The 27,355-nt window shown below is 55.1% G+C and overlaps 10 protein-coding genes across 10 annotated transcripts in view; 8 read left to right on the top strand and 2 right to left on the bottom strand.

The window, feature by feature from the left end:
• Positions 1–803: 803 nt before the first annotated feature.
• Positions 804–1,782, top strand: A1O3_07241 (uncharacterized protein; the record flags this gene model as incomplete). The annotated part of the gene is made up of 2 exons (XM_007737351.1): positions 804–992; positions 1,054–1,782. The coding sequence occupies 2 exons, from the start codon at positions 804–806 to the stop codon at positions 1,780–1,782; spliced, it is 918 nt and encodes a 305-aa protein (XP_007735541.1).
• Positions 1,783–2,088: 306 nt separating this feature from the next.
• Positions 2,089–3,780, top strand: A1O3_07240 (uncharacterized protein; the record flags this gene model as incomplete). Its single annotated transcript, XM_007737350.1, has 1 exon — positions 2,089–3,780. The coding sequence occupies one exon, from the start codon at positions 2,089–2,091 to the stop codon at positions 3,778–3,780; it is 1,692 nt and encodes a 563-aa protein (XP_007735540.1).
• A 1,172-nt stretch (positions 3,781–4,952) lies between these two features.
• Positions 4,953–6,326, top strand: A1O3_07239 (uncharacterized protein; the record flags this gene model as incomplete). Its single annotated transcript, XM_007737349.1, has 1 exon — positions 4,953–6,326. The coding sequence occupies one exon, from the start codon at positions 4,953–4,955 to the stop codon at positions 6,324–6,326; it is 1,374 nt and encodes a 457-aa protein (XP_007735539.1).
• A 318-nt stretch (positions 6,327–6,644) lies between these two features.
• Positions 6,645–8,851, top strand: A1O3_07238 (uncharacterized protein; the record flags this gene model as incomplete). The annotated part of the gene is made up of 3 exons (XM_007737348.1): positions 6,645–6,674; positions 6,748–8,281; positions 8,334–8,851. 3 exons carry the CDS (start codon positions 6,645–6,647, stop codon positions 8,849–8,851), a joined length of 2,082 nt encoding a protein of 693 aa, XP_007735538.1.
• Positions 8,852–9,569: 718 nt separating this feature from the next.
• Positions 9,570–10,911, top strand: A1O3_07237 (uncharacterized protein; the record flags this gene model as incomplete). Its single annotated transcript, XM_007737347.1, has 2 exons — positions 9,570–10,257; positions 10,337–10,911. The coding sequence occupies 2 exons, from the start codon at positions 9,570–9,572 to the stop codon at positions 10,909–10,911; spliced, it is 1,263 nt and encodes a 420-aa protein (XP_007735537.1).
• Positions 10,912–11,463: 552 nt separating this feature from the next.
• On the top strand, positions 11,464–13,258 carry A1O3_07236 (succinyl-CoA:3-ketoacid-coenzyme A transferase; the record flags this gene model as incomplete). Its single annotated transcript, XM_007737346.1, has 2 exons — positions 11,464–11,755; positions 11,862–13,258. 2 exons carry the CDS (start codon positions 11,464–11,466, stop codon positions 13,256–13,258), a joined length of 1,689 nt encoding a protein of 562 aa, XP_007735536.1.
• Positions 13,259–13,688: 430 nt separating this feature from the next.
• A1O3_07235 (carboxypeptidase D) lies at positions 13,689–15,471 on the bottom strand (the record flags this gene model as incomplete). The annotated part of the gene is made up of 5 exons (XM_007737345.1): positions 13,689–14,016; positions 14,199–14,757; positions 14,900–15,023; positions 15,090–15,307; positions 15,378–15,471. 5 exons carry the CDS (start codon positions 15,469–15,471, stop codon positions 13,689–13,691), a joined length of 1,323 nt encoding a protein of 440 aa, XP_007735535.1.
• Positions 15,472–17,482: 2,011 nt separating this feature from the next.
• A1O3_07234 (uncharacterized protein) lies at positions 17,483–20,084 on the top strand (the record flags this gene model as incomplete). The annotated part of the gene is made up of 2 exons (XM_007737344.1): positions 17,483–17,938; positions 18,015–20,084. The coding sequence occupies 2 exons, from the start codon at positions 17,483–17,485 to the stop codon at positions 20,082–20,084; spliced, it is 2,526 nt and encodes an 841-aa protein (XP_007735534.1).
• A 1,083-nt stretch (positions 20,085–21,167) lies between these two features.
• On the bottom strand, positions 21,168–23,121 carry A1O3_07233 (uncharacterized protein; the record flags this gene model as incomplete). The annotated part of the gene is made up of 4 exons (XM_007737343.1): positions 21,168–21,328; positions 21,468–22,156; positions 22,257–22,799; positions 22,874–23,121. The coding sequence occupies 4 exons, from the start codon at positions 23,119–23,121 to the stop codon at positions 21,168–21,170; spliced, it is 1,641 nt and encodes a 546-aa protein (XP_007735533.1).
• An 861-nt stretch (positions 23,122–23,982) lies between these two features.
• The window catches only part of A1O3_07232 (uncharacterized protein), a gene marked incomplete at both ends in the record, with an annotated part of 5,093 nt that continues 1,720 nt past the window's right edge, over positions 23,983–27,355 (top strand). The window contains 3 exons of the mRNA XM_007737342.1: positions 23,983–25,084; positions 25,165–25,384; positions 25,436–27,353. Coding sequence (XP_007735532.1) covers positions 23,983–25,084; positions 25,165–25,384; positions 25,436–27,353 — 3,240 coding nt within the window. The remainder of the gene's footprint in view (positions 25,085–25,164; positions 25,385–25,435; positions 27,354–27,355) is intronic.

Raw genomic sequence — 27,355 nt, 5'->3', positions numbered from 1 at the left:
GGACGGGAGGAAAACGGAGTGTCCTTGGATGGCCAAAGCAAGAGGGAGAGGGGTCGACAAGCTGGACATAAAATTTGGGCATGGCCCTTTAACTATTCCCTCCGAGTCTCTGTATTTGGGCATCTGCGCGAACGCGAGGGTGGGGTATGGCTTCTCGCAACCTGAGTTACAGCCTCTTGCGCAGCATGGGGGTGTGCGCCTTGTGAGGCCAGGCAACATACGTCGATACGAGAGATTTCGCAAAATGGACCTAAACCGGAATGGCGCGTCTTTGGTGTCGATAGCCAAAACAGGGTGTTTTCCGCGAAAAGTTCCCGTCTTGACTCGCTTGCTAGGCTGCGGCGTAGGCCATAGGTCAAGAGCTGTCGTTTAGCGCCAGATCGAGATTGCGGATCGTTCTCATTTCAGTATACTCCACGAAGGGACGAAGGGTCAGAGGACACAGGACACAGTTTTCAAGAACAAGTTAAGGACAACATTGCTTGTTGATGGTGTTGATGGTGTGCCTACGACTGCCCCGTAATTAGGTGCCCCGTAACTAAAGAGAAGAGGGCGACTGCGGAGCGCAGTTTAGGTCACTGCGCTTTTACAATGCAATGGCCCGCCGTAGTTTGGAGGAACTTACTACGGCGAATGAGCCGCAGCGCAGTGCAAATCCCCAGACCTCGACCCTCGCCCTAGAGATGCCTCCCTGACATTACATCGAGGTAACTAACTCGAGTGGTTCCATTCCTTGTTATTCGTACACGGCATACGGGTTCCTGAACCTTCAAGGCGTCGTCCGTCCACCGTACGGGCCAGGCATGCCGATATGCATCACATGCAGCACTCCTGTCAAGAACCTGTACACTGTCTACAGCAAAGCCGATGACAGGACGCTTGGTAAAGGCGTCCGTCTCACCCAATGTCCCAATTGCAAACACTTTGCCGACAAGTATGTCGAGCACGACTTTGTGGTCCTTTTCATCGACCTGGTCTTGATCAAGCCCCAAGTATGTGTTGTAGCTCTGTGCCCTCTGACTCAGGCGAGGCCAGCATCTAATTGCAGTTTAGGTCTACCGTCATCTATTGTTCAACCGACTTGGTCGTTCCGACGATAAATTTGACCCCAGCATTTTGCGGCTGGGAGTTTTACTCGTTCTGTTTGATGTCTATATCACTTGGGCGAGGATAGAGAGATCAAGTGCTGCAGCAGGCGGTACCGACGGCGGCTTCAGGCTTGCCGAAATGCCCATACTTACTCAATATCTTTTCTTCCTTACGATGAATGTTCTGGCTACGATTGCCCAACACGGAACAATCCGAATGCTAGTACGCCACCTTCTGGCTCATACACAGAAGCAGGAAGGCAGCAACGACACCAAATCGCCGGTCTCAGCTTCGATCGCGGACCTTACACTAGGCCCACCTGCTGGAACGGTAAATTATGCTAGTCCAAGTGCAATCAGCACAGCATTGCTGGTGTCAAGTTGCACCAAACTGTTCCCTATTTTACTCGTCATTTGGCCTACCGAAGCAAAGGAAGGCGATTCGTTCGGGTTCGCATTCCGGGCGACAAACTATGTCGGCTGGGCCGTTCTTCTAAACAATATCGAGGCGTTGTTGGTCTTGCTCAACTGTGGCTACATCGTTGCAACTGGCCTTGCGGTCTCTGGTGTCCTGGCCCGATGGGTTGTGGAAGGTTGGGTGTTGAGCCTGTTGGGCTTGGGCAGGGAGACTGGGCCAGTGGGCGACCTCCTAGCAGCCTGCAAACTGATCCGAGGTTGGCTTACGCAGATATGAGAGTCAAGCAGGACAAGATAAGTATCGGTCGTGGATGGCCCGATGTTCTCCACGAGGCTGAGCAATACAAGGAAGAACATCTACGGCGCATTTGCAGTAAATATATGTAGCTTCTAGTACCAACGACGGATAGCCGTCTCGCCTCGCTCAACGCGTACGGTCACTGTCGTGATAATCCGAAGTTTATCCGACTACGCGAATCCCCATCGCATTCTCCTCCATGTGCAGAGTCCAGTCTTGTAGACACTTTCCTTGGACGTGACATAGACCTACTGAGTCTTGCTTCCTGTCAACCCGAATCCCGGCATGGACGAGTCATCTGGCCGTGGCCACCGGGAGAAAAAACCTAGCGAAAAGGTCAAAGAGCAGGTGTCGGCCAAGGTAGACGGGTTCGAGGACGAGAAGACGGTTATTCTCCCAACCTACATCGCGCCCAACGACCCGAAATTCCTCCAAGATCAGAAGGAGGTCCCGAAAATCTACGATCACACGAAGATAGCACCTAATGGCGACAAGATCGAGTTCTATTCACTAGGGACACAGTATGCACCTCCCGCTCAGTTCAATGGGACGTTAACTAATCCGATCAGTGTGGAAAGTAAAGAAAAACGATACTATGTTCGTGCAAAAAGAGATCCCGACACTTTCTACTTCCATGCAGATGAAGCGCCTCCTCGATATGCCCGTCTCAGTGACGAGAACCATCCCCAATGTGGAGTTGAGGGGCTCAAGAATACCTTCACCAAGGACATGTTAGGAAAGAGTGGAGAGTTCGGCAGCTATACTACAAGAGCAAACGTCTTTGCAAGAGAAGGGAAATTCTTCTTCGAGGCAAAGGTCATCAGTCTAGCACCTCCGGGCAGAGAGGCCCCAACACGTGCTCTTGCGGATACTCAGAACCCTGACCGAACAGCCACAAACCGGGGCGGACTTCGGGTTGGATTCTGCAGGCGGGAACACCACTGGAGCGAAATCCTAGGAGGAAACGCATACAGCTACGCCGCCGTCCTCAGGAGCGGCAGATCGAAGGAGTATGGGAGTGTCCGATTCAACACCCTGATGTACCACATGCAGGGCGAGGGCGCCCTCGATCCTGAAGACCTTTCACCGGGAGATGTCGTTGGGCTCATGATCACTCTTCCGTCGCTGGAGGTGCACAAGAAAGTCGTCGAGGGCACATTCAACCCAGCGGAATACCCGGATCTCAAATGCGGTCCTGCTGTCATTAAAAAGAAGTCAGGAGCTGGTAAGAAAGCCGCTAAGAACGGGACCAGAGCCAAAGATGGCGAGCCTGGAAAGAGCAAGGAAGAGACGAGCAAGAAGTCAAACACTCGCAGTGCAATACGGAGCGCATTGCATCCTCTTACAGGCTGCGCCCTACCATCGGATCATGACATTATTCGAGATCGCAACCCATTCCTGCACAAAGGCATGACTTACTTCGAAAGCCCCGAATACACTCCGAACCACGATCTCAGTCGGCCGACGCTGAATTCAAAGAACAAATCAGTCAATCCGGAGACGGGTAAGAAATATGATCTTCTCACTGATCCTCACCCCAACCACGACCTACCGCACCTCCGTACGCTACCTGGAAGCAAGATCGAACTTTGGGTGAATGGGAAATATCACGGAGTTATTTGGGAACACCTCTTTGCATTTCTGCCGCCTGCGTCCTACATCGAAAAGGGCAGCCGCGCTGTGACCGGTCACGGCGACGTGGATGATGGTCTGTTGGGGTACTACCCGGCAATTAGTCACTACACGGGCGGCGCAATCGAGTGCAAATTTGATGAGCCATGGTGGTACGGATACGGCCAGGACGGCCCTCAACATCCGGATGCTCGCCCTATTGGCATCCGGTATCAAGAGCAGATTGTCGAAGACATGGTTAATGACCTGGTGGACGAGATCTACCAAGAAAAGTTGTATAATGACCCGGAATGGATGAAGAAGCGAGTATTGAATGCTGCCCCGGTCAATGTACAGCACAACTGAGTCGGAGGGTGTGGGGGCAACTCTGATCTGTTCAAAGTATCAGGCCATTCCATTCTTCGGAGTGATCGTGCGATGGCACTGGCGGGCACATATGACGCTCACGGCCGACAAAGGCAGACGTGGTGTGCTCATGACGGGAAAAAGTCATCAGCGTGGGTACGACTAGGTGGGCAGGGCTGACATGAGCGTCAAAAGTTGTTTGTAGCATTGCGAGATACCCCTTCTACGATGAGATGTAGGAATAGTCTGAACTGACACATGATTCATTTCTGTGTATCCGTACTCGGTACTCCGTACACGGTATGTTCAGCATCAGCGAGGCCTTGTCCCTTGAGTAATACTGTACACATACCCAGGTAGTGCCGCTGATTGGTAGTGTTTTCCGATATCTTACAGCTGCAGTCAGCTCCGTCTCTTTCTACAGCAATATTGAACAAGGCCGATTGATTTCCAGGATCCGATCCCGGCTGCCAGGTCTCCCAGGTCCTCCAGGCGCCACTCTGTGATGAGAAACCCCCTGCATCATTGACAGTTTTGGGCTCACAGAGAAGGACATCTCATCGACAGGAAACAGTGGGACTGGTGGAGATCACAATGCTGCAAGGTGCGGCTGACGAGTCTGAGGCTGAGCTGAAGGCAGAGGGGAGAAGGGCAGCGAAGCCGGAAGCAAGGGATGGCGTGGGCTAGACGTGATGGCGACCGTGAGACAGGCTGCGCAAATGGTGGGTCGGGATCAGGAGCTGATGGATAAGCGTGGGTCAGATGTGAGACTCACGGCATGCCACCTCAGGATGAGGACGAGGACATGGACGTGTCAAGCTTCAGGCGCAAGGGGCACGTTCAAGAAGTTGTGGTCGTGGGTGGATCCTTGGCGCCCCTGAATCGGACACTCTGGCCTCTATTTATTCAGGCTGCCTGCTCCCCCTTCACCCTTCACTCACCACTGTTCACCATCACGCTCCTCTTAGTCGACCTTTTCTCTTCCCTCGGATGATTGACTTCCTCCACTTTTCTCTTAACGGTTCTGCCTGATCACCATGCGTCCGCCTTGAGGATACGTGGTCAGTCAGACCCGGTCATAAAACAATCAACCTCCCACCTACACCGACACTGTGTCATTATTTTAAGTTTATTCGTCTCCGTTCCATTACGCTCCATTTCCACCAACTACCATGGATTCCTCACCCAACGTTGTCGACCCTGCGTCGCTGAGTGTTAGGGGCTACACCCAAGGCTACCCGACTCCCCCTCCCATGTCAGACGACAAAGAATCTAGCCAACCACCGTCAGACCAACCGTCGAAGAAGAAGCGGAAGGCCTGGGGTCAACCGGTTCCGGAGATCAAACAGATTCTTCCTCCACGCAAACGAGCCAAGACAGCCGAGGAGAAGGAGCAGAGGAAGAACGAACGGATACTCCGAAATCGAAGAGCTGCAGACAAGTCTCGACAACGTCAAAAAGCGGCCGTCGCTGAACTCGAGGCGAGGCAAGGCCGGATCGAGAGAGAGAATGCCTGTCTTCGAGACCTTCTCGCTCGATATCAGTCGAGGTTCGGCGTTCAGGATGACTTCCCGCCTCCAGTCGCCCCCGAACCCGCCTTTATGGACCTCGAACTAGATTCACCTCCGTGTGAACAGAAAGCCGATTCCTTACACACGCCTTTTAGTCCATCTTCCTACGGCACCCCAGACGTCGAATCCAACCACCCAACCCTCGTTGCATCCGACAACACACCCCCTCTCAAACACGAATCACCCGTCCTCGCACCACAATTGAACTTGATCAACGAACACACCGAGAGTGAACAAATTGACTCGATGGTGAGCTTCCAGAGCTTCCCAGCGGTCTCCGGCTTGGCACAATATCCTGCTGCGATATTGTGTGACCTGCAGTGTCAACCGGAGACCTGGGCTATGAAGCTTCCGGTGGTTCCCTCCAGTCAGCAGTCCAACCTTGGTCTCAGCTACCTCCTCCAGGTGTTCCAGACTTTGACGATATTTCACACCTTCTCAACGACAACGCTCTTGCCGATCTGCAGTCTCTTCCAGATCTTAGCTCAGCGATTGTCAATGACCTCGACGGAGCAGGATTTCTCCTCCATCCTGACCAACTTCCCACTAATTCATTCTTTGATTTCGATGCCTTCGACATCGACCAGGCCAGCGGTCTTCCGCATGAAACTTCTGAGCCGACTACTCGCGTGCAGCCCACACATGGCGCGCCTATTACTGGCAGCGACAGACCGGGCTTTGCAGCAAGTGGTTAGCGAAGATGGTTTCGCCGAAGACCCTGACCGTCGATGGACTTGGTCGAGTCTCATGACTATTAAGTGGGTTATTGTGAGGTTGGAACGAGAGCATCGGAAGATCCGACGTCAGGTCTGGGCGAGACGGGAGGGACTTTCAAATCTCAAGGTTATGGCGGGCGTTGATTATGGTGCAGTGGCCAGGAGCTCACAGCTCTGGCAAGGTCAAGGCACGGGTCCGGTTTCCAATTGTATGACTACTAGAGATGATGGTTGGGTGCCAGCACAGGAAGTGCACTAAATTGGCCATACTTTTGATAAATGAACAATCAAAAAGGGGTTTGACAACGATCACAATCTGGCGTCTCTATATGACCATCGTAGCAACGTAGCATCATCTATCCACCTACGAAATGGCAAATGAGCAAGGTGTGGACAGGTGCTTGTATCAGCAATGGTGGTGGCACTTGAATGAGACTCGCGTAGTAACATATCACGTGACCGTAATCTTGGCAGAATTTGTATCGCGCCAAACTGAGTCGAAGGTGAAACGCGACGCCGAAGCATCGCAGTGAAGGGAGGCGCAACTGCAAGACCAGCATTGCGCAACCACGCAACAATGCCGCCGTTCAAGGATGAGCATGTGCTCGTAAGTACTTCGTACCCCTACTAGTAGCACGCCGTCGCACCGCGCAACGCGCATTAACCATGCAACTTCTTAGATCATTGCACCAGGTTCGCAAATCACAGCGGCGCAACTTGGCTTGCCCGAGTCCTTCACCCCTCCACGATATCGTTTTCCCACTCGCATGTTCCCGGGAACCAAGCCTGATGAATGGGAACCCGTCAAAATTCGCCCGAAACCCACGCCCCTCCCAGGCCCTGCGGAACCTACGAGCAGCGGAGAACCGGGCGATACTGACCAGCCAAATGGACAAGCAACAAACGGCGATTTGCCCAGCAGCGAACAAGCCAACGGCCACCCGGTGCCTTCTGAAGATGTAGAGATGAAAGAGGCGCCAGCGGGAGAAGAGACTACAGCCGCTACAAACCCAGCCTCAGAAGCACCCCCCAAGGATACACCGCAACAAGAAGCCTCACAGCAAGACGTCCCACCGGACGCTCCACCAGATGCAGACGATGAGACGACGGAAACGTTCGAAGACGATCTTTGGTCTACTGAAGGCGCCGTCTATCCCATTCGCGAAGGTCGGATAGAGAATTGGTCTTGCTTCTTCGCTCTACTATCACACATCTACAATATGATGTCTCCTCCGTTCCACATGCCGGTTCTTTTTGTCGCACAGCCGTGCTGGACCAGTAGAGATCACGAGAGGATTACTCAATTTGTTTTCGAAACTTGGAAGGTTCCTGCCTTTTGTCTCATGGATGCCGCGCTGACGGCTTGTTATGCCTACGGGGTTCCGACGGCCTTGGTAGTCGATGTCGGCCATGGAAAATGTGACGTGACGGCGGTGACAGACTTTCAGGTCAATGACATTGGTCGTGGCATCGCCATACCAGATTGCGGTGGTCATGCCATGACCAAGCGGTTGCAGCAGGTACTGGAAAGTGATGCCTTTACCGAAGACATGGCAGAGCAGTTGAAGAGGAGCCCTATCTGCGAGATCCTCCCTACGGGAGTAGAGGTTCCCCAAGGGATTTCCAATGATGCAGCTCCCAACCCTGCCGCTGCCGCTTCCACCGGAGCACTGGATTCGGGTATCAATGCCAAAGATGTTGACGGCCTACGACCTGGTCAAGCACCGAGAGGCCCTGGGATAGGTACCATGGTCGGTGAAGAGGGGCTAAACGGTAACGAAGAGGAAAACGATGGTGTTCTCGACGTCGCTGCTATTGTTGCGCGGGACAACGCGGCTGAATTACTCGCAAGGCGTGAAAAGGAGAAGGCTGAGAAGGCTGCGGCGAAGAAAGGAGCTGCAGCTGATGGCCTCAAAATAGTCCGGCTGAGGAACTCGGAGAGGGAACGGGCTTCATTCACATACGTGGACTTCCTGCCAATCGAGGAACCCGCAACGACCGACGGTGAGCAGAAAGGTCGAAAGAGAAAGCGCGAGATCGAGGTTGGCGTGGAACGATTCATGGCTGGCACACCACTTCCAGGGGTGGGAGAGGGAGTGATTGACACTATCGCGGAGGCGATCCATCACGCCGTTCTGAGCGTCCCCGACATAGCTCTGAGGTCGACGCTGTGGGAGAATCTGATCATTCTCGGCAATGGAAGCCGCATCAGAGGTTTGTCCGATCTGTGTTTGTTATACGCGGAAGGTGTGCTCATTTACTCTAGGCTTTACTCCATCCTTACTATCCGTCCTCCATACCCGATACGTCCTCTCACCCTCCACTGCAACCATTTTCACCTCGGAGCTTCCTTCGAATTTCACAACCCCTGTTGCCACGCCTGGCACGAATACACCTATTCCCGGACAAGGTGGCCACACTCTACACCACCCGGGCCCTCACGGGGTCAATCCTCTCTTGGTAGCGGCGACCAAGAATATGATGCAACCCAATCAACATCTGCCAGTCCCTGGGCAACCTGGCTCCGTCCTAGATCCTGGCATACACCACATACACCGAGGCTTCAGCCAGACTCCGAATTCCATCAAGATGGTCAAGGCGCCTGATTACTTCCCCGAATGGAAGGATCCAAGTGTACATGGCATGGAGGAGGCGGGTTTCCTGGGAGCACAGGTGGCGGCGAAGGTGGTGTTCATTGTTGACCAAGGGAATAGTAAAGGTTTCCTGACGAGAAGTGAGTACAACGAACTCGGACCGACGGGCATCCATGACTGCGCCATCTAGGATTCGCAGTGGGCAACGTGTATATCTGCTTCTAGGCGTGATTCGCCATGGATACCTCATTCAGTTTTTGCCAACTACCACAGCGGCGCGATTGTGATCGACTTTGATGAATGGAATTTCTGGGCACGGCACCGGCGACTATGGGAGGCATCTGTTCAGGACTACGCAGATAGACGTCAGTTGGAGCGCAGTCATCTAGAACATTGTAGGAATGATCGGCCTGGAGACTGGAGAATGGAAAGGAGGGTTGGTTGCTTTACACCACCAAAAAGCCATGGGGGGAGTCTGGGCCTTGGTTTACATACGAGGAAGGGAGCTTTAAGAGAGAGCTGACGGAGAGAGAGCTTCCAGGCGAGTTGAGTCTACTGAGCGACGAGCCTGTGCGTTTTGACGTCGACCATGTTGGACGGTACCGGTGCTGCTACTTGTTACTGCTGCTGCTACAACGCCAATAGTCGACCGCACTGACCATGCGTTCAGCATGGACCGTGGACCGTGGACCATGGGCCTCGACCCTAGGACCTAGGACCCAGGGATCCTCTCTCACCATTGTATCTACTATCCAGTGATAGCTGAATGAAATCTGGACGCTGACGATGATGACATCTGCTCATCTCGAGATTCGACACCATTGAAAAACAGCCTTCTGCCTGCCACTGCCACTGCCACTGCCACTGGGACCGCACTCATCCCGACCGGCGATGGATTGTTCAACAGTATGGTTTTATGCTTCCTTCTGATCTTCTGTGTCTGGTTGGCGTTGCCTGCGCGATGCAAATGCAATGACATCCCCGCCAATCTCGAAAACTTGTCCGAGCCTCTCAAAGCTGAGCCTGAAGAGGTGCTGGGACAGGTAGGTTCAGACCTCACGGGTGGCCAATCCATCATTGCTGACCACCCGGGACAGTCTCTGTCCGGCATCGCGCGTCGAGCTTCTTACCACTTCGATCCTCTCGCGAACGGCCTCAACGTTGTCTACTACGGGCAGAGCAACCTGACTGGTAATGTCTCGCTTACCCAGATCTGCAACGATGAGTCCATCGACGTGGTCATCTTAGGGGTTGTCAAGAGTTTCTATGGACCGGATGAACCCAGTCAGTTGAACATCACACTGGACCTTCATTCGCTCTGCTCTGGGCCGACCGCGGCGCAGGTGAAAGCTCGACAGGCTGGGTTGTTAGATTGCGTGAGCGGTGGGTTTGTGCAGGAGATCGCCAGCTGTCAGAAGCAGGGAAAGAAGGTCCTCATCAGCGCCGGTTCTGCCAGCGGCAACCTCTACATGCCAAACTCCAAGGCGGCGTCCAAGGTGGCCAATATGCTATGGAACTTGTTCCTGGGTGGCACCGATTCGACAATCATGCCTCTGCGGCCCTTTGGGAGTGTGGTTCTCGACGGCTTTGACCTGGGTGAGTACACGTACATCCATGCCCGTCCCCCACGCTGTTCCTGGTTTGGATGGACTGGTCCTGAGTGACGCGTCTTCAGACAACGAGAACGCGACGAACGCCAAATACCTGCCGAACCTGATCTCGTTGCTCCGTAGACAGCTGAAGCACGACAAATCCAAATCATACTACCTCAGTGCCGCGCCCATCTGTGCGTTGCCGGACCCGGAAATCCCGGTCGCCAAACTCATCAGGGACATCGACTTCTGGACCGTCCAATTCTATAACGCTCAGAAATGCCAGCTCGGGAGCGGTGATGGCGTTCTCGGTGCTCTTCAGGACTGGTCGGATCTGCTCCTCGAGGGCCGAAAGCTGAAATGCACCAGGACCAACAATGGAGATAGCTGTACAGTGCCCAAAGGCAAGTTCCACGTCATCAACAACGGCGTTACCTACCCAAGACTCCTCATCGGCACACGCGCGTTCTTCTCCGCTCCGGACACTGGCTATGTCGACGTTCAGACGTACATGTCCATCCTCGAGCAGGTCAAGAAACTGGACTTGCCAAATCTCGCCGGCGCCACCTTCTGGGAGGGCACGTATCAGTATCGCTCAGCAGAAGAAGTCGACGGCAAGAACCTGACTTTTGCAGAGGTTGTCAGGGACGTTCTCTGATGGAAGTATCGACTAATCGTGTCCCCTGGGCAGTGTTGCCGGATTGCGATGCCGGCAACGGCCGCGAAAGTGCAACAGAACGCCCTTACGAGCAACATAGATGAAGCGCGAATTGGATGGACAAGTGATTCCGGTACATCAACACCCAGCCAGCTACGAAAAGTATGCCGGAGGGAAGAACCTGTGGCTTTCCTAGCGGCCGGCCATCCAATCCGATGCTAGTTTGTTATATAGCACACCTCCTGAGGGTGGCATTCATCCCGTCAACCATTCTGGCGTTTCTGTCTACATGTCCCGGTATGGGTGTCGAATTGGTCACCGTAGCATCACCATCCCGCCATAATACAATACCCGACATCTTTCTCATAGGCGGTCGATTCTCCTCCTGCATCGGCATCCAAATAAACCTCCGAGGATGGCGCAAAATGCCCGGTTGGCCAATCAGAATTGCCCTGCTGGAACTGCCTCGGTGTGCCTCCGAGGGTACAACATCAACGCAACATTCACCTTTCATATCTCCTAAGGAGAGTATGGAATTCCATCATAGGCGCCATGTCTGTTCTTCTTGAGACGTGCTCGCGGGGGACAGCGTGCAACGGACCTATGTCTAACGTCTCCAATAAGCTCGTGGTGGTTACGACGTGGTGTCAGACGGTACGCCCAGTAAAGAGACGGGACTTCAGCGTCAGCGCGAGACTCGGCGAAGCACGTGTATCTCTCCGGGGAGCTGAAGTCAGGCAGCGAAGTACATCCAAGGTCTTCAAAAGTGCCGACGATGCCATTGCAGATCTGAAGGACGGCACCAGTATCCTCAGCGCCGGCTTCGGTCTCTGCGGAGTAGCAGGTGAGTCTACGCCAGTGAGGGATCAAAGGCGAGCTCCTTCCATACTACCCTGCTCGGCCATTGTCAGGTCCGAGGAGAGGCTGACCACACATCACGCACCACGCAGAGACACTGATCGACGCGATCCGCAAAAAGGGAACGCGCAATCTCACGGTGGTGTCGAACAATGCCGGCGCCGGAGAGTATGGATTGGCGAAACTCACCTCGAGAGGCCAGATTTCGCGCATGGTGGTGTCGTTCATCGGGAACAACAAAGCTCTAGGCAAACAGTACCATGACGGCCAGGTCGCAATCGAGCTGTGTCCGCAGGGCACCATTGCCGAACGACTACGTGCCGCTGGGGCGGGGATCCCGGCCTTCTTCACAGCCACAGGAGCCCGGACGCTCATTGAGACCGGTGGCATTCCGATCCGGCTGGGCGCGAAGGACCCGCACACGGGAAAGCACGAAGTGATCGAGCCGGGCCGGGCGCGAGAGACGCGCATATTCGACGGCCGAACGTACCTGATGGAAACGGCGCTCCATGGCGACGTGGCTATTGTACGGGCGTGGAAGGTCGACGAGGCGGGCAACTGCATCTTCCGCACCACCACCAAGACGTACGGCGTACTCATGCCCAAGGCGGCCAAGCTGGCCATCGTTGAGGCCGAGCACATCGTGCCCGTCGGTTCGCTGAACCCGGACCACATCGACTTGCCGGGCATCTACATCGACCGGATCTGCCCGGCGACGTCGGAGAAGCACATTGAAAAGCTGGTGCTGGCCTCGTCTACATCCACATCCACGCCGACGACCAGTCCTGAGCAGAGCTCAGATGCGGAAGAGGAGGCGGAAGCTGTGAAGCGCAATCGCATCGCCCGGCGCGCGGCCCGCGAGCTCAAGGACGGCTTCTACGTTAACTTGGGCGTGGGGATCCCGACGCTGGCGCCCTCGTTCCTGCCGCCCTCCACCAAGGTCTGGCTGCAGTCGGAGAACGGGATTATCGGGATGGGCCCGTATCCGGCGTCCCGCGATGCCGCCGACCCGGACACAGTCAACGCCGGCAAAGAGGCCGTAACTCTAATCCCCGGTGCGTCGACCTTTGACTCGGCCGAGTCATTCGGCATGATCCGCGGAGGCCACGTCGACGTCTCCATCCTGGGCGCCCTGCAGGTCTCGGCGACGGGCGATCTGGCCAACTACATCATCCCGGGCAAGGCGTTCAACGGCATGGGCGGCGCCATGGATCTCGTCAGCAACCCGGACCAAACCAAGATCATCGTCTGCACGTACCACACCGACAAGAACGGCCGCAGCAAGATCGTCGATCAGTGCGACCTGCCGCTGACGGGCAAGGGCGTGGTGAGCACCATCATCACCGAGCTCGCTGTGTTTGAGGTCGACAGGTCCGGTGGGAAGGGCTTGCTTTTGACCGAGACTGCCCGCGGTGTTTCGGTTGATCTGGTCCGGCAGAAGACCAGTGCGACCTTTACTGTGGCGGAGAAGCTCGGGACCATGGAGTAGAACACTAGTGATGGTACAGACGGTTGAACCTGGAATCAGGGACGGTCTGTATCTGTACCTCGGGGAGTACTGGTTGGTATTGATGTATCTAGCTGGGGTACAGGTTGACAGCTTTGGTACTGTACGTCGGTTGACACATCCATCACCCATCAAACCAACCCAGCCAATCAAATCCAAATCAACCCAAGTCAAATTCAACCGGTGGGCTCTAGATGCAGCTCGAGCTATATATGCAATGCCATACTAGACATAGACATAGACACAACCTCTTCCGAAGGCCTTCGTTTCCGTCTCACGTCCGTCTTGTTTTAGAACTGTCTTGTCCACCACACCGTCCTCACTCGCACACCAACCCACGCTGACACTCACACACTCTCTCTCACACACACACACACACACAGAGAGAGAGAGAGAGAGAGAGAGAGAGAGACTACAAAGCATCAATCCGGCCCAAAAGCCACTGTAGATGGCGGAAACTGCTGCGCGGCTGGAACTGCGGCTGCATATGACCGCTCAGATAGGTTTCGGCCCACATGAGGCCGCGCTCGTAATGCTGCACGCCCATGACGCCCTGGTAAGCGTCGAGGCCGTCGAAGCCGCTCGACACAAAGACGTCGGCGTACTGGATGTCGGGGATCTTGATGACGATGGGCGTGGCCGGCGCGGTCTGGAAGCCCAGCTTGCCGTGCCACGTCATGTTCTGGATGGCGAGCATGGTGCCGTTGGTGAGGACTTCGAGGTCGAGGGCGCCGTTGGAGCTGGAGGAAGAGGAGGAGAAAGAATGTTAGTTGTTCTGATTAGGAAGGACGGGACTAGACAAGGCGCCATTTCCGGGGAGGGGGGTCCTTTTTGCCATTTCCGGCCATTTACAGGGAGGGGATCCTTTCTGCCAGAAAACATCGACGATAACGATTCACGCTTAGGTACAATAGGTACTTACATCAAGACTCGATTCGTGGCTTCAATGACCCGAGGTAATACGCCCTGCAGCGGATCCGGGCTCAGGTCGCCATACCCCTCGGGACCGCCGTCGGCGACGAACACCGGCCCCGTACACAGTTCCCAGTCGGTGGTCAGCGGGGCGTGCATGGCCTTCTTGACGTCGGTGCGGTTGAAGTACGGCGGCAAGCCGGGATACGAGTAGATCAGGTCGCTGGGGAACCCCAGAGGATCCGACAGTAGTGGACACTGGAGGTTGGGCTCGTAGACGTTGAAGCACGGGTTCACCCCGTACGCGTTGTCGTACACCGCGTCCCACAGGTCGCAGTCCGGGTCGGCCGTGGTGTTCAGGTACAGTGGTGGCTGCGTGCCGTTGGGCGGGAAGTGCATGTAGTCCTGCCGGAATTGCGCATACCCGCACTGCTTGTCGCGCTGCGCCAGCAGCGACACAAACGATTTGTTGAAGCCCAGGATGTTGTTGTACTGCTCGATGAACGGGTACACTGAGATGGCGTTGGCGTATTCAAACGACCCGATGCACGGATCGTAGACCAAAGCACCTGTCAGGAAGGGAGCATGTCAGTGAGAGAGTTCTCCTTCTCCTTCTCCTTCTCGTTCTTGTTTTGGTTCTTATTCTCGGAGACTTCTTATTCTCGTTTCTGCACATGTACATTGGTCTCTGCTTGCTTGCTTGGGACTCACCTGAAACATTGAAATGCTTGGTGTCGTTCTGATCGAGCATGGCGTTGGCCACGTAGGGGACGTATCGGCCCGCATAACTCTCTCCCGTAACGTAGATGTTGTGGTTGCTGATGTTGAAGATGTTCTATCATGCGTCAGCTGTCTAAAGCGCTGATCGAGACACCCGAGGGCGGTTGATCTGAGGGCATACTTGGAAGTTCTTGAAGAACTGGACAAATTCGGCAGCGGGCTCTTCTTCGTCGATGGCGGTCGCATTGCCAGGGGAGAATCCCACGCCGACCGGGTATTCCACCCAGAGCATATTGGTCAGATTGACCCACGAGTAGGGATTGATTTGGGGTGAATATTGGCCCCAGGACCATTGGATCCGGCCGTTTTCTTGGAAGAAGCCTTCGAGGGAGCTGCAGCCTGGGATATGATTCAGCAATTGACCTTCCTGGACCGAGCCATGAGCCCTGAGCGCTGAGCCCTTCCTTACCCGGACCGCCATTGAACCAGATGGTAATCTCCTTGACCGGCTCGCCAACCCGCGGCTGGAACACAAAAAAGAAGCCACGGCTATCGTCGGACATGTTCACGGGAATAATGCCACTGTACATCTCGGTCATGAAGCTTTGGGGGATGTCAGGCAGTGACTCCACGAAGTACTCTAGTCCGGATCGGATCGTGGTTAGCCGCACGGTTCTTGGTGGGATTAACAGTTGATACTCACTTTTGGTGGCATTGGAGTAGTACTGTCTTTTAGCAACTGGGGTGTCTCGTCCGTACAGAGATCTAGCCCGCAAGTCTTCCAGTGCCTGAGGAGTGAAGCCTCTCCTATTAGCAACATCGCGACGATGACCTGAAGCGACGGCCAGCAGGAGACTGCCAATCAGCAGCAGCTGTTTCCCGAGTTGGAACTTCATCTTAATCTTGACGCAAACCACACCTGGATGTAGTCACACTGCAGTGGAAGTAAAGGTGCAGCTATTCAGCTAGATATGGAGATGGAGATGGAGGTGCGGCTGAGCGAGCTGCGTGATGACATCGTCGTCCATGCCACCGTTCCACAAAAGTATGGGATCGATAGGAAGCACCGGTCTCGTAAAGCAAGATCCCGCTCGCCAGTCAGTAGACGTAGACGTCGACGGACTAATCCACAGGTTTAGATCATTTAGTCAGGTTCCCTTCCGAGGGAAGCCTGCATGCTCCAGACAGGCCCGGATAGCTAGCATCGCCGCGAAGTGGTTCGATGACGGCGCAGGCGGAAGACCCCGCTCAGATAGACGTCCATACACAAAGCTGTGTTGACCGTGCACTGCGTATTGTATGTAAGTTTGCATGGCATGATGCAGGAACGTACTAACAGCCATAGCACGAGGGACGGGACCTTAGATCCGAAGCGATGCTACCAATATGTCATCTGAGGCTTGACGTGGAGCTTCTAAGAGCTTGTTGCTTGCTGCTTGCTTGCAAAGCTCCAGCTGGACAGCTTGGGTAGCTGCATGCCGATTGGGACGTTGTACCAAGGGCGGAGATGTGATAACAAACGTACAGTTAGTACGCTTACCGTGTCCCACAAATACCAATCAAGAGGCGGGATAGGCATGCAGGCATGCATACGGAGACTTGCCAGCATTTTAATGTTACCTTGAAAGCATCGCCAGCTTCATGCGGGGTAGAGCGTGATACAGGGAACAGCCTTGACGGGACAGTGGCGCCGGGCACCATTGAAAATGAGATTGAGATCTCTGCTTCTTGGAATGTTTCCCTGAGGATTTGACTTGATATCGAGGCGGAACTCTGTGATTGCGATTGCCCGGGGCAGTGGACTGCTTCCTCTTGTGAGACGATGGGATGGCAGATTCAGCCGAGGTCTAGGGCAACCCAAGCACTGGCACTGGCATTGGCACGGAACAGGGATCACAGGGCCGAATCGGGTGCTTATCGGTAAGGTTACAGTGTGGTAGCTCTCGAGCCGATCGTATTGTTACATGGCATCATGAGAGTGGAGGAGGAGGAGGAGGAGGTGAGCAGAGCACAAACAAAGGTCGAGGTGCCTGATAAGCTCGGGCACGAATCACAGGCTCGTCGCCGTCGAGATAAGCAATGCTTTCAATGCTTGGCACATGAGTCAGTCAAAACCCACTGTCCCAGCCTGGCTGAGTCATGAGTTGTCTAAATCACGGGAATTCAATGTGGCGGATCACGTGCCCGGCAGCCTCGCCAGCCTTACCAGTTTCAGTTGTTGGTTTCCTACTCCGTACCTATTTTATTGTTAAGCAGAGTGGTTTCTCTAAATGGATGAAAAGAAGCTGCTGGACCGGCGAAAGGACGCCCCGGGCACCGGGCCAGGGCCAGTTTAATAACCTCTAACCTCTTCACTACACCCATCCTACTTACTGACTGGCGGTCCATGCGTTTTCCTCCGCCGAAGTCACGGTCGACGGACCAGTCGCTTGGTCAGCAACCGTTCACCTTCAAAAGAGCCGGCAGCCTCCTGCATTTTCGCAATTCCTCCGCCGCGCCCCCGGCACTGCTCCTTTGCATATGCTACATGGTGCCGCTGCCATTCAACACTTCTCCGTTACGCTCTAGGATGCAATGTCTGCTTCGCGCAAGACCAAGACTGTTCTCGATAATGACGCGACCGATGCCGAAACCCAGCCGAAGAGGAAGAAAATCCGGAGAGGAACCCGCAGTTGCTGGGAGTGCAAGCGGAGGAAGATGAAATGTGTGTTCGACTCGCCCACGGACGCCGTGTGCATTGCGTGTCAGCGACGGGGGACCAAATGTGTCAGCCAGGAGTTCCCCGAGGAGGTCTCGGCGCCGGTCGACAGGAGCCGCATCATGGGCGATCGGGTGGTGAGGGTGGAGAACATGGTTGAGCAGCTGTTCCAGAAAGTTGCCGTTGGCGATAATGGCCGGCTCGCCGGGGGCGGACTCGGAGGGACCGCCCGGAATGGGAACGATGGTGGAAATACTGGCCAGGGCATTCTCACTCCGGCGTCCATTGGCTCGGAATCTTCGCGATTCCTGGCTTTATACAAGCCATCAGAGGTGCGTGTTTGAGATCCCAGGGTGGTCGTCTAATGCGTGGTGGTGGTAATTGTTCGTTACTAACTCCTCGGATCAGGACAATGACAATGACACGGGCGACAGTGAGATCCTTCATGACGCTCGTGGACTGTACAGACTTCGATCAGTCCCCAATACGCCGGCTGGACCGGGCAAATACCGTCAGCTGTCGCGGGCTTTGCACGAGGCTTTACCCTCGCGAGACGACGTCGAGATGATATGCAGACCCAGCGGCCAGCGTGGCGTGATGTACCATCAATTTCTAACCATACCGTACACGAATCTCGAACAGGACGGGCTCGAATCGCCAGAGAGCCTGCTCGAGATACCTGGACCGGACGTGCACCCAGTTCTGATCGCGAGATACATGCTCCACGTCGCCAGTCACCTGCAGAGCCTCCATCCGGATTACCACAAGAAGATCCAAACTCTGTCGGAGGAGCCGCTGGCGATGATGAAACGGCTGGCAGACACGGCCATCAGCCTGGTCACGACCAACGACGAACTCCTCGGCAGCATCGAAGGGCTGGAGTGCGTCATGCTGGAGAGTCTGTATCAAAGCAACCTCGGGAATTTGCGACGGAGCTGGATCGCCGCCCGGCGAGCCATGGTGATTGCACAGGCGATGGGCCTGCACCAGCCCGGCGGCGTGGCCCGATACACGGTGCTGGACCCGGGCACGAAAGCCCAGCCACGGCACATGTGGTTCCGCCTTGTCTTCTACGATCGCCACCTCTGTCTGATGCTGGGCCTTCCGCAAGGGTCGCTCGATCGCCGAATGGCGTCCGACGCCGCGTTCGCCGCCGACACGCCCATGGGTCGTCTCGAACGCATCCACTGTGCCATCTCGTCGCGGGTGTTGGAGCGCAACGAGGCCGAGGCCGAGGCCGCCGACTCAAGCTCGCACGGCTATGCCCTGACCCAGAGCCTCGACCGGGAGCTGCAGCGAGCGGCACGGAGCCTGCCCAGCAAGTGGTGGCTCATGCCGGACCTGAGCGCGGCGTCCGACCCGCAGGCTCTGTTCTGGGACACGCGGCGGATGTTCTTGCAGCTGTTCCACTACGACCTGCTCAACCAGCTCCACCTGCCCTACATGCTGCGGTCGTCGGCCGGGCGCAAGTACGAATACTCGCGCATGACGTGCGTGAACTCGTCGCGCGAGGTGCTCTCGCGCTTCATCACCCTGCGCAGGTTCAACTCGGTCACCTTCAACTGTCGCACCGTCGACTTCCTGGTCCTGATGGCCGCCATGACCCTGCTGCTGGCCCACCTGGACAGCCACCGTCACCGCTCGGGTCAGGCCGAGAACCTCCTGGCCCACCAGTACCTCAGCGACCGTGCCATGATGGAGCAGGCACACGAGAACATGGTCGAAATCACTCGTGTGAGCGCCGACCCGCTGAGTGCACAGAGTGCCGACCTGCTGCGCCGCCTGCTGGCCATCGACGCCGAGGCGGCCGACGGCCATACACATGGTGCCGAGAGCGTGAGTGTGCAGACACATGGCACCGAGACGGCCGCGCCGGACGGAGAGGATGACCGCAACAGCGACAGCATCGTGCGCGTGCACATTCCTTACTTTGGCATCATCAAGATTGCTCGCGAGGGCCTCATCTCCAAGGAAACACCAACACCGCCCAAATCACGACCTCCAGGGGTAAACACCAGCCAGCCTCGGCCCATGGTCCCGGTTGGCAGATCCAGTGCCAGTGCCACCAGCTCGGAATCTCTGCAGCGCCATTCAGGCCTTTCTGGGACTGCTCATGTCGAAGCCAGTTCCAGTTTATCATCCGTCGGAGCGGGCTATGGCAGTGTCAGCAATCTTCGCACCGTGCCGCGAGCAGCATCCAACGCCTGTCTGGAGCCCCCGGGTGGGGTTCCAGTTCCGTCCACCACCAGCGACGACAACGGGTTCACACCACACTGGGAGTTGACCCCGCAACTCCCCAGTGCCACTGTCGGTTCCGACTCTCTACTACAGCAGCTCCCCTACCCTGGGGCAACGGCCGGGGTGGACGACTGGGCGTTCCAGGGCGTCGACATGGCCTTTTTTGACAGCTTGATGAGAGGCGCCGGGGACGACGGAGAGGGTGGGGCGGAATGGGCGGCTTGGCCGGACGGGTCTTGAACGCTGAACATTTTGGGAAGGCGGGAGTTTGATGTCTATATGTCCTATAAAACCCTGCAGCTTGCAGCTTGTAGCTTGTAGCTCGCAGGTCAATCAGGGCGTATCTAGCAGGATGTAAATTACAAGGTGAACAGCCTGCGTGCGGGTGCGGGAAGACGTTATTCAGACGCAATTGATATTTGGCACAGAGCAAGCGGAGGATCCCCCTCCGCCAGATCTGTAAACCGCTACTACTGCAACAGGTGCAGATACTTCAACTACCCACCAAGTAATGGAGGAGTAGGACGAAACACTGCTCAAGATGACGATGAGAATGTGAATGTGAATGACTTGGGACTTGGGACTTGGGTATCTAGATGATTCAAGGTGATTGATTGATTCCTGGGATTCGGTCTCGCGCGCCAGACATGGCGAAGATGGCGAAGATTGCAAAAAGGCAACCCAAGACTCATGATCCTGATATCTATATACAGAGAGACAGAGGCAGAGAGACAGAGGCACCGTGTGGGTGAGCTTTATATCCGCCCATAATGGACCAAGGCACATTTCCATTTCTGTTTCCATTCCACCCATGTCGATGTCGATATCAATGTCAATGCCGGTGTCGATGTCGGCTGTATCAATCAAGCAAGGCTTCATTCAGGGACGGCCGCAGTAGTGTGGCGACTCACTCCATAAGCTATGTAGATGTAGCATTGGTTCCGTTCCGTTCCGTAGCGCGTGTTCCGGTGCCCAACGGAGCAGGAACATTCTGCTGAAAAAAGAGGGAGAGAGAGAGAGAGCACAAGTGTTTTGTTTTACCAATTTAGGGTATCGGCTTAAGTCATCGATGGGATCTTATCCGGCCCGTCAACGTAACGTATTCCTCTCTTGTTCTCTCCACGCATCGTATCCCTCTCTTGTTCTCAACCCGTCATCGTCATGACCTCCTCTCTTTCTCAAACCGTCATCGTCACGTATCCCTCTCTTGTTCTTAGACCGTCATCGTCATGTCCTCCTCTCTTTCCACAGCCCAATCTTGCACGCACAATCAATAGAACTAACAATGAGTGAATACTCCTCCAAGCAGACACATAGCACAGCTTAGATCTTGCTCAATACGTCGTGAGTGTGCCACCACGCCCTCAGCCGTTTCCCGAAGATGTACATTGGGATGGTGGTCAGGCACAAGGCGAGCTGGATGCCGCCGAGGACGTAGAAGAACTTTCTCGGACCCCAGCGGGCGACCCAGTCGTTCAGGAAGACTATTTTGGATATGGTGGTCAGTGATATCTGTCTTTGTCTCGTTTCTTGCACACCTGATTTGGTGCAGTCGAAGGAACTCCGAGTGCAAGCGAAAGCCAGTACTGCTCAGACGAAGGGCTAACATGAGAGCATCCTTACAAGAGAAACCAAAGAACAAAAAGTTCTTGACCACCATGGAAATGATAAAGACCTCGACGCTCATGTTGCGATACGCGTCGACCATGTAGCTGCCGATGGCGACGACCAGGAACTGGAGGCCGGCCAGAACAACGGCCCAGATAGCGGCCATACCGGCGGCAGACTTGCCTTCCTCAATGAGGGCACCCAGCAAAAAGTACCCGACCGCAGCTAGGATGGTGGCGGGGATCACGAGCGTCAGGCGGAACTCTGGCTCGTACACGCCCTGGTTGCGGCGACTGATGTATTTGGCGATCGGGTCGGCGATCCAGCCAGACACCAGACACCCCAGTGTGCCTCCCACCACGGGTCCGGCAGATAAGTAACCCAGTTCCTCGGTGCTGAGGAGATAAGGCGGCGCGCCGAAGATTTGAGCTATCACAAAGGAAATGCCTACCAGCCACAATGTCGGGATGGCAAACAGAACCACCGACCAAACCACGGCTGGGTTCAGAAGGATGAAGAACGGCCGGAGGACCATTTTCAGGATCGACTCCTCGGTGAACGTCCCGGTCACGGGTAACATGCGCTTGAGGAAGGAGTCTCGCTCAAGGGTGGCAGTGGTCGATGCCGTGGTCGTCCTTTCGAGGTTGGCCTGCTGCGTTTGCTCTGTGTTGCTACCCCGTGTGTGGTCGCCCTCGGCATGTGAGCTATACCCTTTGACCTCTTCAATCATTTCAAGATTCTGCTCTGAATGTCAGTGAGCTTTCCAGGCACGATAGAAGAAACCCGAGCAGAGGGAGGGGTCACACCTCTTGGGAAGAAGTATCGATGTTGTAGATGGCGTTGCGGTTATAAGCCGTCTCCCAGCCAAAGACCACGACGCCGAGCCATGCAATGCCCAGGAAAATAGCCAGCAGCCAGAAAATCCAGCGCCAACCCAGGTCGGTGGTGATTTTGCCCGCAAGCATGGCAGGCAGGTTGGCAATGCCCGAGTTCGAAGTGACATAGATGGCCATCCGAGAGCCTCGCTCGTGGACGTAGTACAGGTCGCCCACGACGGAGAACATGACGCTTTCGAACATGGCCACACCGAGACCCTGGATGACGCGGGCTCCAAGTAGCGATCCGTACGAGTTGGCGGCACCACCCCAGAGGGTGCCGGCAAAGGCGCAGGTAGCAGAGAACAGAAGGCAGGGCCGTTTACCATACTTGCGAGCCAGCGCGGAGATGAAGATACCGGCGGCGCCAGTCGCGCAGAGGCTGTAGCCGGTGAGCAGCGAGACCTGGGTGAAGCTGATGCCAAAGTCCTGGATCAAGATGAGGGCCACCGAGGATAGAATGGGGCCGATGCTGCATCCTAGTGAGTCCAAACCCACATACAAATAAAATACAAGCCTGCGGCTACGGCCACGGGATGCGCTCACCCTCCAATGCACAACAGCGTGGCATAGCAGTACAGCAGGAGAATCAGATCTCGCTGCCAGAGCGGCCAGTTGAGCGGATCATTCGGGCTGTTGGAGGGCTGTGGCACGAGCAGGATATGGGCATTCTTCCCCGTGCCTCTCTTCAAGTTTGCCGACTGCTCGACCCAGGCGGCGTCGTGGGTATCGAGGAGATTGGTGCCGGGGACATGCTTGATGCCACTGCGGGACTCGAGTACGCCGTAGCCCATGGTGAATTCAGGGTAGCAGCGAATGCGTGGTGTGGTGTGGTGATGAGCAGACGGGTATCCAACATAGCAGTGGACTCACACGCCTTCTTGATATGTATCGAATGCCCCAGACCACGATGCGAGCGCGGGTGTCCTCCACATCCTGGGTCCGGCATCGCCTGATCAGTCTCTTCCCATTCTCATATTACTTCATACTGCATGTTTTCTACCCCAGGTCTCGAGGGTCCGTGCTTGTCTCTGCTAGCTCCATCTCCATCTCCATCCCCATGTGGGGGATCCGCTTCCGAAAAGGGACGGACGCTGGGGGAGGGGGGGGTATGGACGAGTGTTTCCCACTTCCGGGACCGAGAGCAGCTATTGCCGTCTCGCTCTAGGCTGAAGATGCCCGAACTGTAGGCGTGGCTGACAAGATAGGACTTAGGGAATCCGTCTAGGCATCTCATCATCGGAGATCAACACGGTACGGAGTACGGAGTACAGAGTACTAGGTATCTAGGTACTATTAATTATCATGGCTTGCTGTACTCCGTAATTACGTGCCGCGTGGCTCACCGCCCTCCAGCCAAGCTCTTCGTTAAGCTGCATTCGGGCAAGGCCAGAGAAGCGGCAGAAAAAGAAGGCGTAATTGGCCGTTAGGCGAGTACCTATCTACCTATTACCTATGTAGGAGTTGGCATGGGATGTTAAGCGCCCGTAGTGAGGCTGAAGGCGATGCTGCCCTGCCTCATCTGCCTGCGCTGGCGAGTCGACCTCAGCCTGATATCTGATATGCGAGACAAACCATCCCATTTCTCCCGGTCGTACCTTACCATCCCCCTCTCGTGGAGGCCTTTTCCATCCGATCTTGCGTGACATGTCCTGATGGCGCAGCGTGTCCGCCCCCACGACCGTGACGACTTCGAGATCGCTATCATCTGCGCCTTACCCATCGAGCGTGACGCCGTCGAAGTATTGCTGGAAGCAGAGTACGAGACCGACGGCTTTTCGTACGGTAAAGCGGCTCGTGATCCTAATGCCTACACAACCGGGCGATTGGGCAACCAAGATGTGGTCCTGGCATACATGCCGGGAATGGGTACGATCAGTGCCGCTGCAGTCGCCGCCAATCTTCGCATCAGCTTCAAGAGAATCAAACTCGGCATCGTGGTTGGCATCTGTGGCGGGGTGCCAAAGACATCGGATGGGGAGGAGATCGTGCTAGGCGATGTTATCATCAGCACATCGGTGATCCAGGTCGACTTCGGTGCACAGTATCCAAACACCTTTATCCGCAAACAGGAGGTAGAAGATACTCTTGGGCGAGCGAATCCGGAGGTCCGGGCATTTCTAGGCAAGATATCAGGCCATCTCGTCCGAAAAAGACTCCAAGCCGAGACCAGCCTCTTCTCGGCGGAAATCTGCGCAGAAGAGGGGTTTTCCAAGTCGGCCTACCCTGGGCCTTCCAAAGATCTTCTGTACCCGGCCGAATATCGCCATAAACATTGGATATCAGCCTGTACCATCTGTGCCAAGTGTCAGGATCAGCACCATGATGTGTGCAACGAAGCACTGAAGAGCTTTTGTGAGAACCTAGGCTGCAAGGGTGTCCCGTCGACACAACGCATTCGCATTCAAAGGGCAATGGGTGTTGCTCTGACACCAAGCGAGATGGAAGAGGCACAAAAACCTTGCATCCACTTTGGTCGAATCGCGTGCAGTAACCACGTGATTAAGAGTGGGCAGCACCGGGACCGGGTAGCTGCCGACGAGAAGGTGATTGGGTTCGAGATGGAGAGCGGAGGTACATGGGATTATGTCCCTACGATTGTCATCAAGAGTGTATGCGACTACGCCGACAGCCACAAAAACAAACAGTGGCAACGCTATGCTGCAGCGACGGCCGCAGCTTGTACGAAGGCTGTACTCGGGCGGTGGAGAAAGGAGGACCGGCCGGTGCAGAGGGCGGCAGTCCAGGAACTTCCAGGTTAGCACCAATACCTGTTGACCATGTCTATAATATCCCGTGTGGTTTTATTTTAGGCAATACTGACTGATTTTCGTCAGATCCCTGTCTGAACTCTTACCCTGTGCACTGGATCGTCGCTCGGTCTCCTAATACCTTGTTTACCGGTCGCGAGGATATTCTTCGTGAGTTGGAAACCACAGTCCTCGGTGCTGTGGCGGACCCTTTGCGTCAGGATCGCTGCTCGATTGTTGTCTTCGGCATGGGTGGTCAGGGCAAGAGTGAGATATGCTTACAGCTAGCGCACCGCGTTCGTAAGTCGTGAGTACTCTGACCCCCATAATTCGAGTCGCCTGTCACTAAGGATATCAGATTCTGGGGCATCTTCTGGATCGACGTCAGCACTACATCGTCAGCCGAGAACGGCTTCTTGTATATCGCGAGAAGACTTAAATGGACGGTGCAGATATGGGAAGATGCTCGGCTGTGTCTTGCCAATCTGAAACAGCCATGGTTGTTGGTGCTGGACAACGCTGACGATCCCGAGGTTGACTACCAACCATATTTCCCAGCAGGACCATCAGGCGTGGTGATCTTGACTTCACGGAACGAAGAATGCGAGCAGCATGCCACTACAAAACAAGTCGATCTAAGAGGATTATCCGACGACGAGGCTCGAGAGCTCCTGCTCAAAGCTGCACGTCTGCCTCAGGATCAACACGAAACACTCCAAGACGACGCACAAGCCGTCGCATCTCTTCTACGGTCACACGCTCTAGCACTGATCCAAGCTGGAGCCTACGTATCGGGAGGTCATTGCACGCTCAAGGAGTATCCGAAAGTATATGAGGACCAACGGCAACGACTACTTGGATTCCGGCCATCCCAGGCAAAGTCACGGTATGGAGACGTTTATGCAACATTCGAGGCGTCGGCAGAAATCCTCCAATCATCGAACAATGCATCGGCCATCGATGCCCTGCAGTTGTTAAAGGTGTTGGCCTCATGCGGACCCAGTCGATTTCCCCTGCTATTATTGTTCGAGGCGGCATGGAAAGGGGCGCGAGAAATATCCCCTGTCGAAGTCCCTCCAGTTAACTTATTGACCTTGACACCTTGGCATGTTTCGCATCTTCCACGACTCTATCACGTACCTACGGGGCACGATAGGTGGGACTCATTTCAGGTCGTCGAAGCGATCAATCTTCTCAAGGCGTTCTCTCTCGTCTCTACTGATACTCATGACGGGTTTTTGTGTATCTCAATGCACCCATTGGTTCACGCCTGGTCAAGAGACCGCCTCGGCCCGGAGACACAGCACGAATCTTGGGTCACCACTGGGTGTTTAGTTGCTCTCTCATGCTCCAACAACCTCTTGTGGCGGAAACAAGCACGGCACCTCCAACCTCATTTACAGGCTTTAGTCTCGTCTGAGATGAACACAATCTTTGGCTCCGAACCTGTGATATTGATAATTCGGATTTTGATGAAGTGTGGGTGGCAATTACGAGAGATGCGCGCGGACGCAGCGCTCTTCGTACTGATTGACCACATGTTCACTCATCTCAACTTGCATCGGTCAACTGTCGCGCCACAATGGCTGGGCATGTATGAACTTAGTGCGCAGAGCCTCTTAGACCGCGGTAAACCCAACGATGCAGTGCAACTACTCGAGGAGGTAATCAAGATCCAGAAGCAGACACTCGCGGAGGATCACCCAGATCGACTAGCATCACAGCATAACCTAGCGATGGCATATAAAGAGAATGGTCAGATCAAGGAGGCAGTGCCACTACTCGAGCAGGTGGTCGAGATTCAGAAGCAGACACTCGCGGAGGATCATCCAGATCGACTATCATTACAGTATAGCCTAGCCATGGTATATCAAGAGAATGGACAGATCAAGGAGGCAGTACCACTACTCGAGCAGGTGGTCGAGATCCGAAAGCAGACACTCGCGGAGGATCACCCAGATCGACTAGCATCACAGCATTGCCTAGCGATGGCATATAAAGAGAATGGTCAGATCAAGGAGGCAGTGTCACTACTCGAGCAGGTGGTCGAGATCCAGAAGCAGACACTCGCGGAGGATCATCCATATCGACTATCATCACAGTATCGCCTAGCGATGGCATTTCAAGCGAATAGTCAGATCAAGGAGGCAGTACCACTACTCGAGCAGGTGGTCGAGACCCGAAAGCAGACACTCGCGGAGGACCATCCAAATCGACTATCATCACAGTATAGCCTAGCCATGGCATATAAAGCGAATGGTCAGATCAAGGAGGCAGT

The sequence above is a fragment of the Capronia epimyces genome (genome assembly GCF_000585565.1).
Source record: "Capronia epimyces CBS 606.96 chromosome Unknown aczIQ-supercont1.6, whole genome shotgun sequence".
NCBI classification, from domain to species: domain Eukaryota; kingdom Fungi; phylum Ascomycota; class Eurotiomycetes; order Chaetothyriales; family Herpotrichiellaceae; genus Capronia; species Capronia epimyces.
Note: the sequence above shows the minus strand (reverse complement) of the source record. Positions and strands in the feature narration are given on the sequence as shown.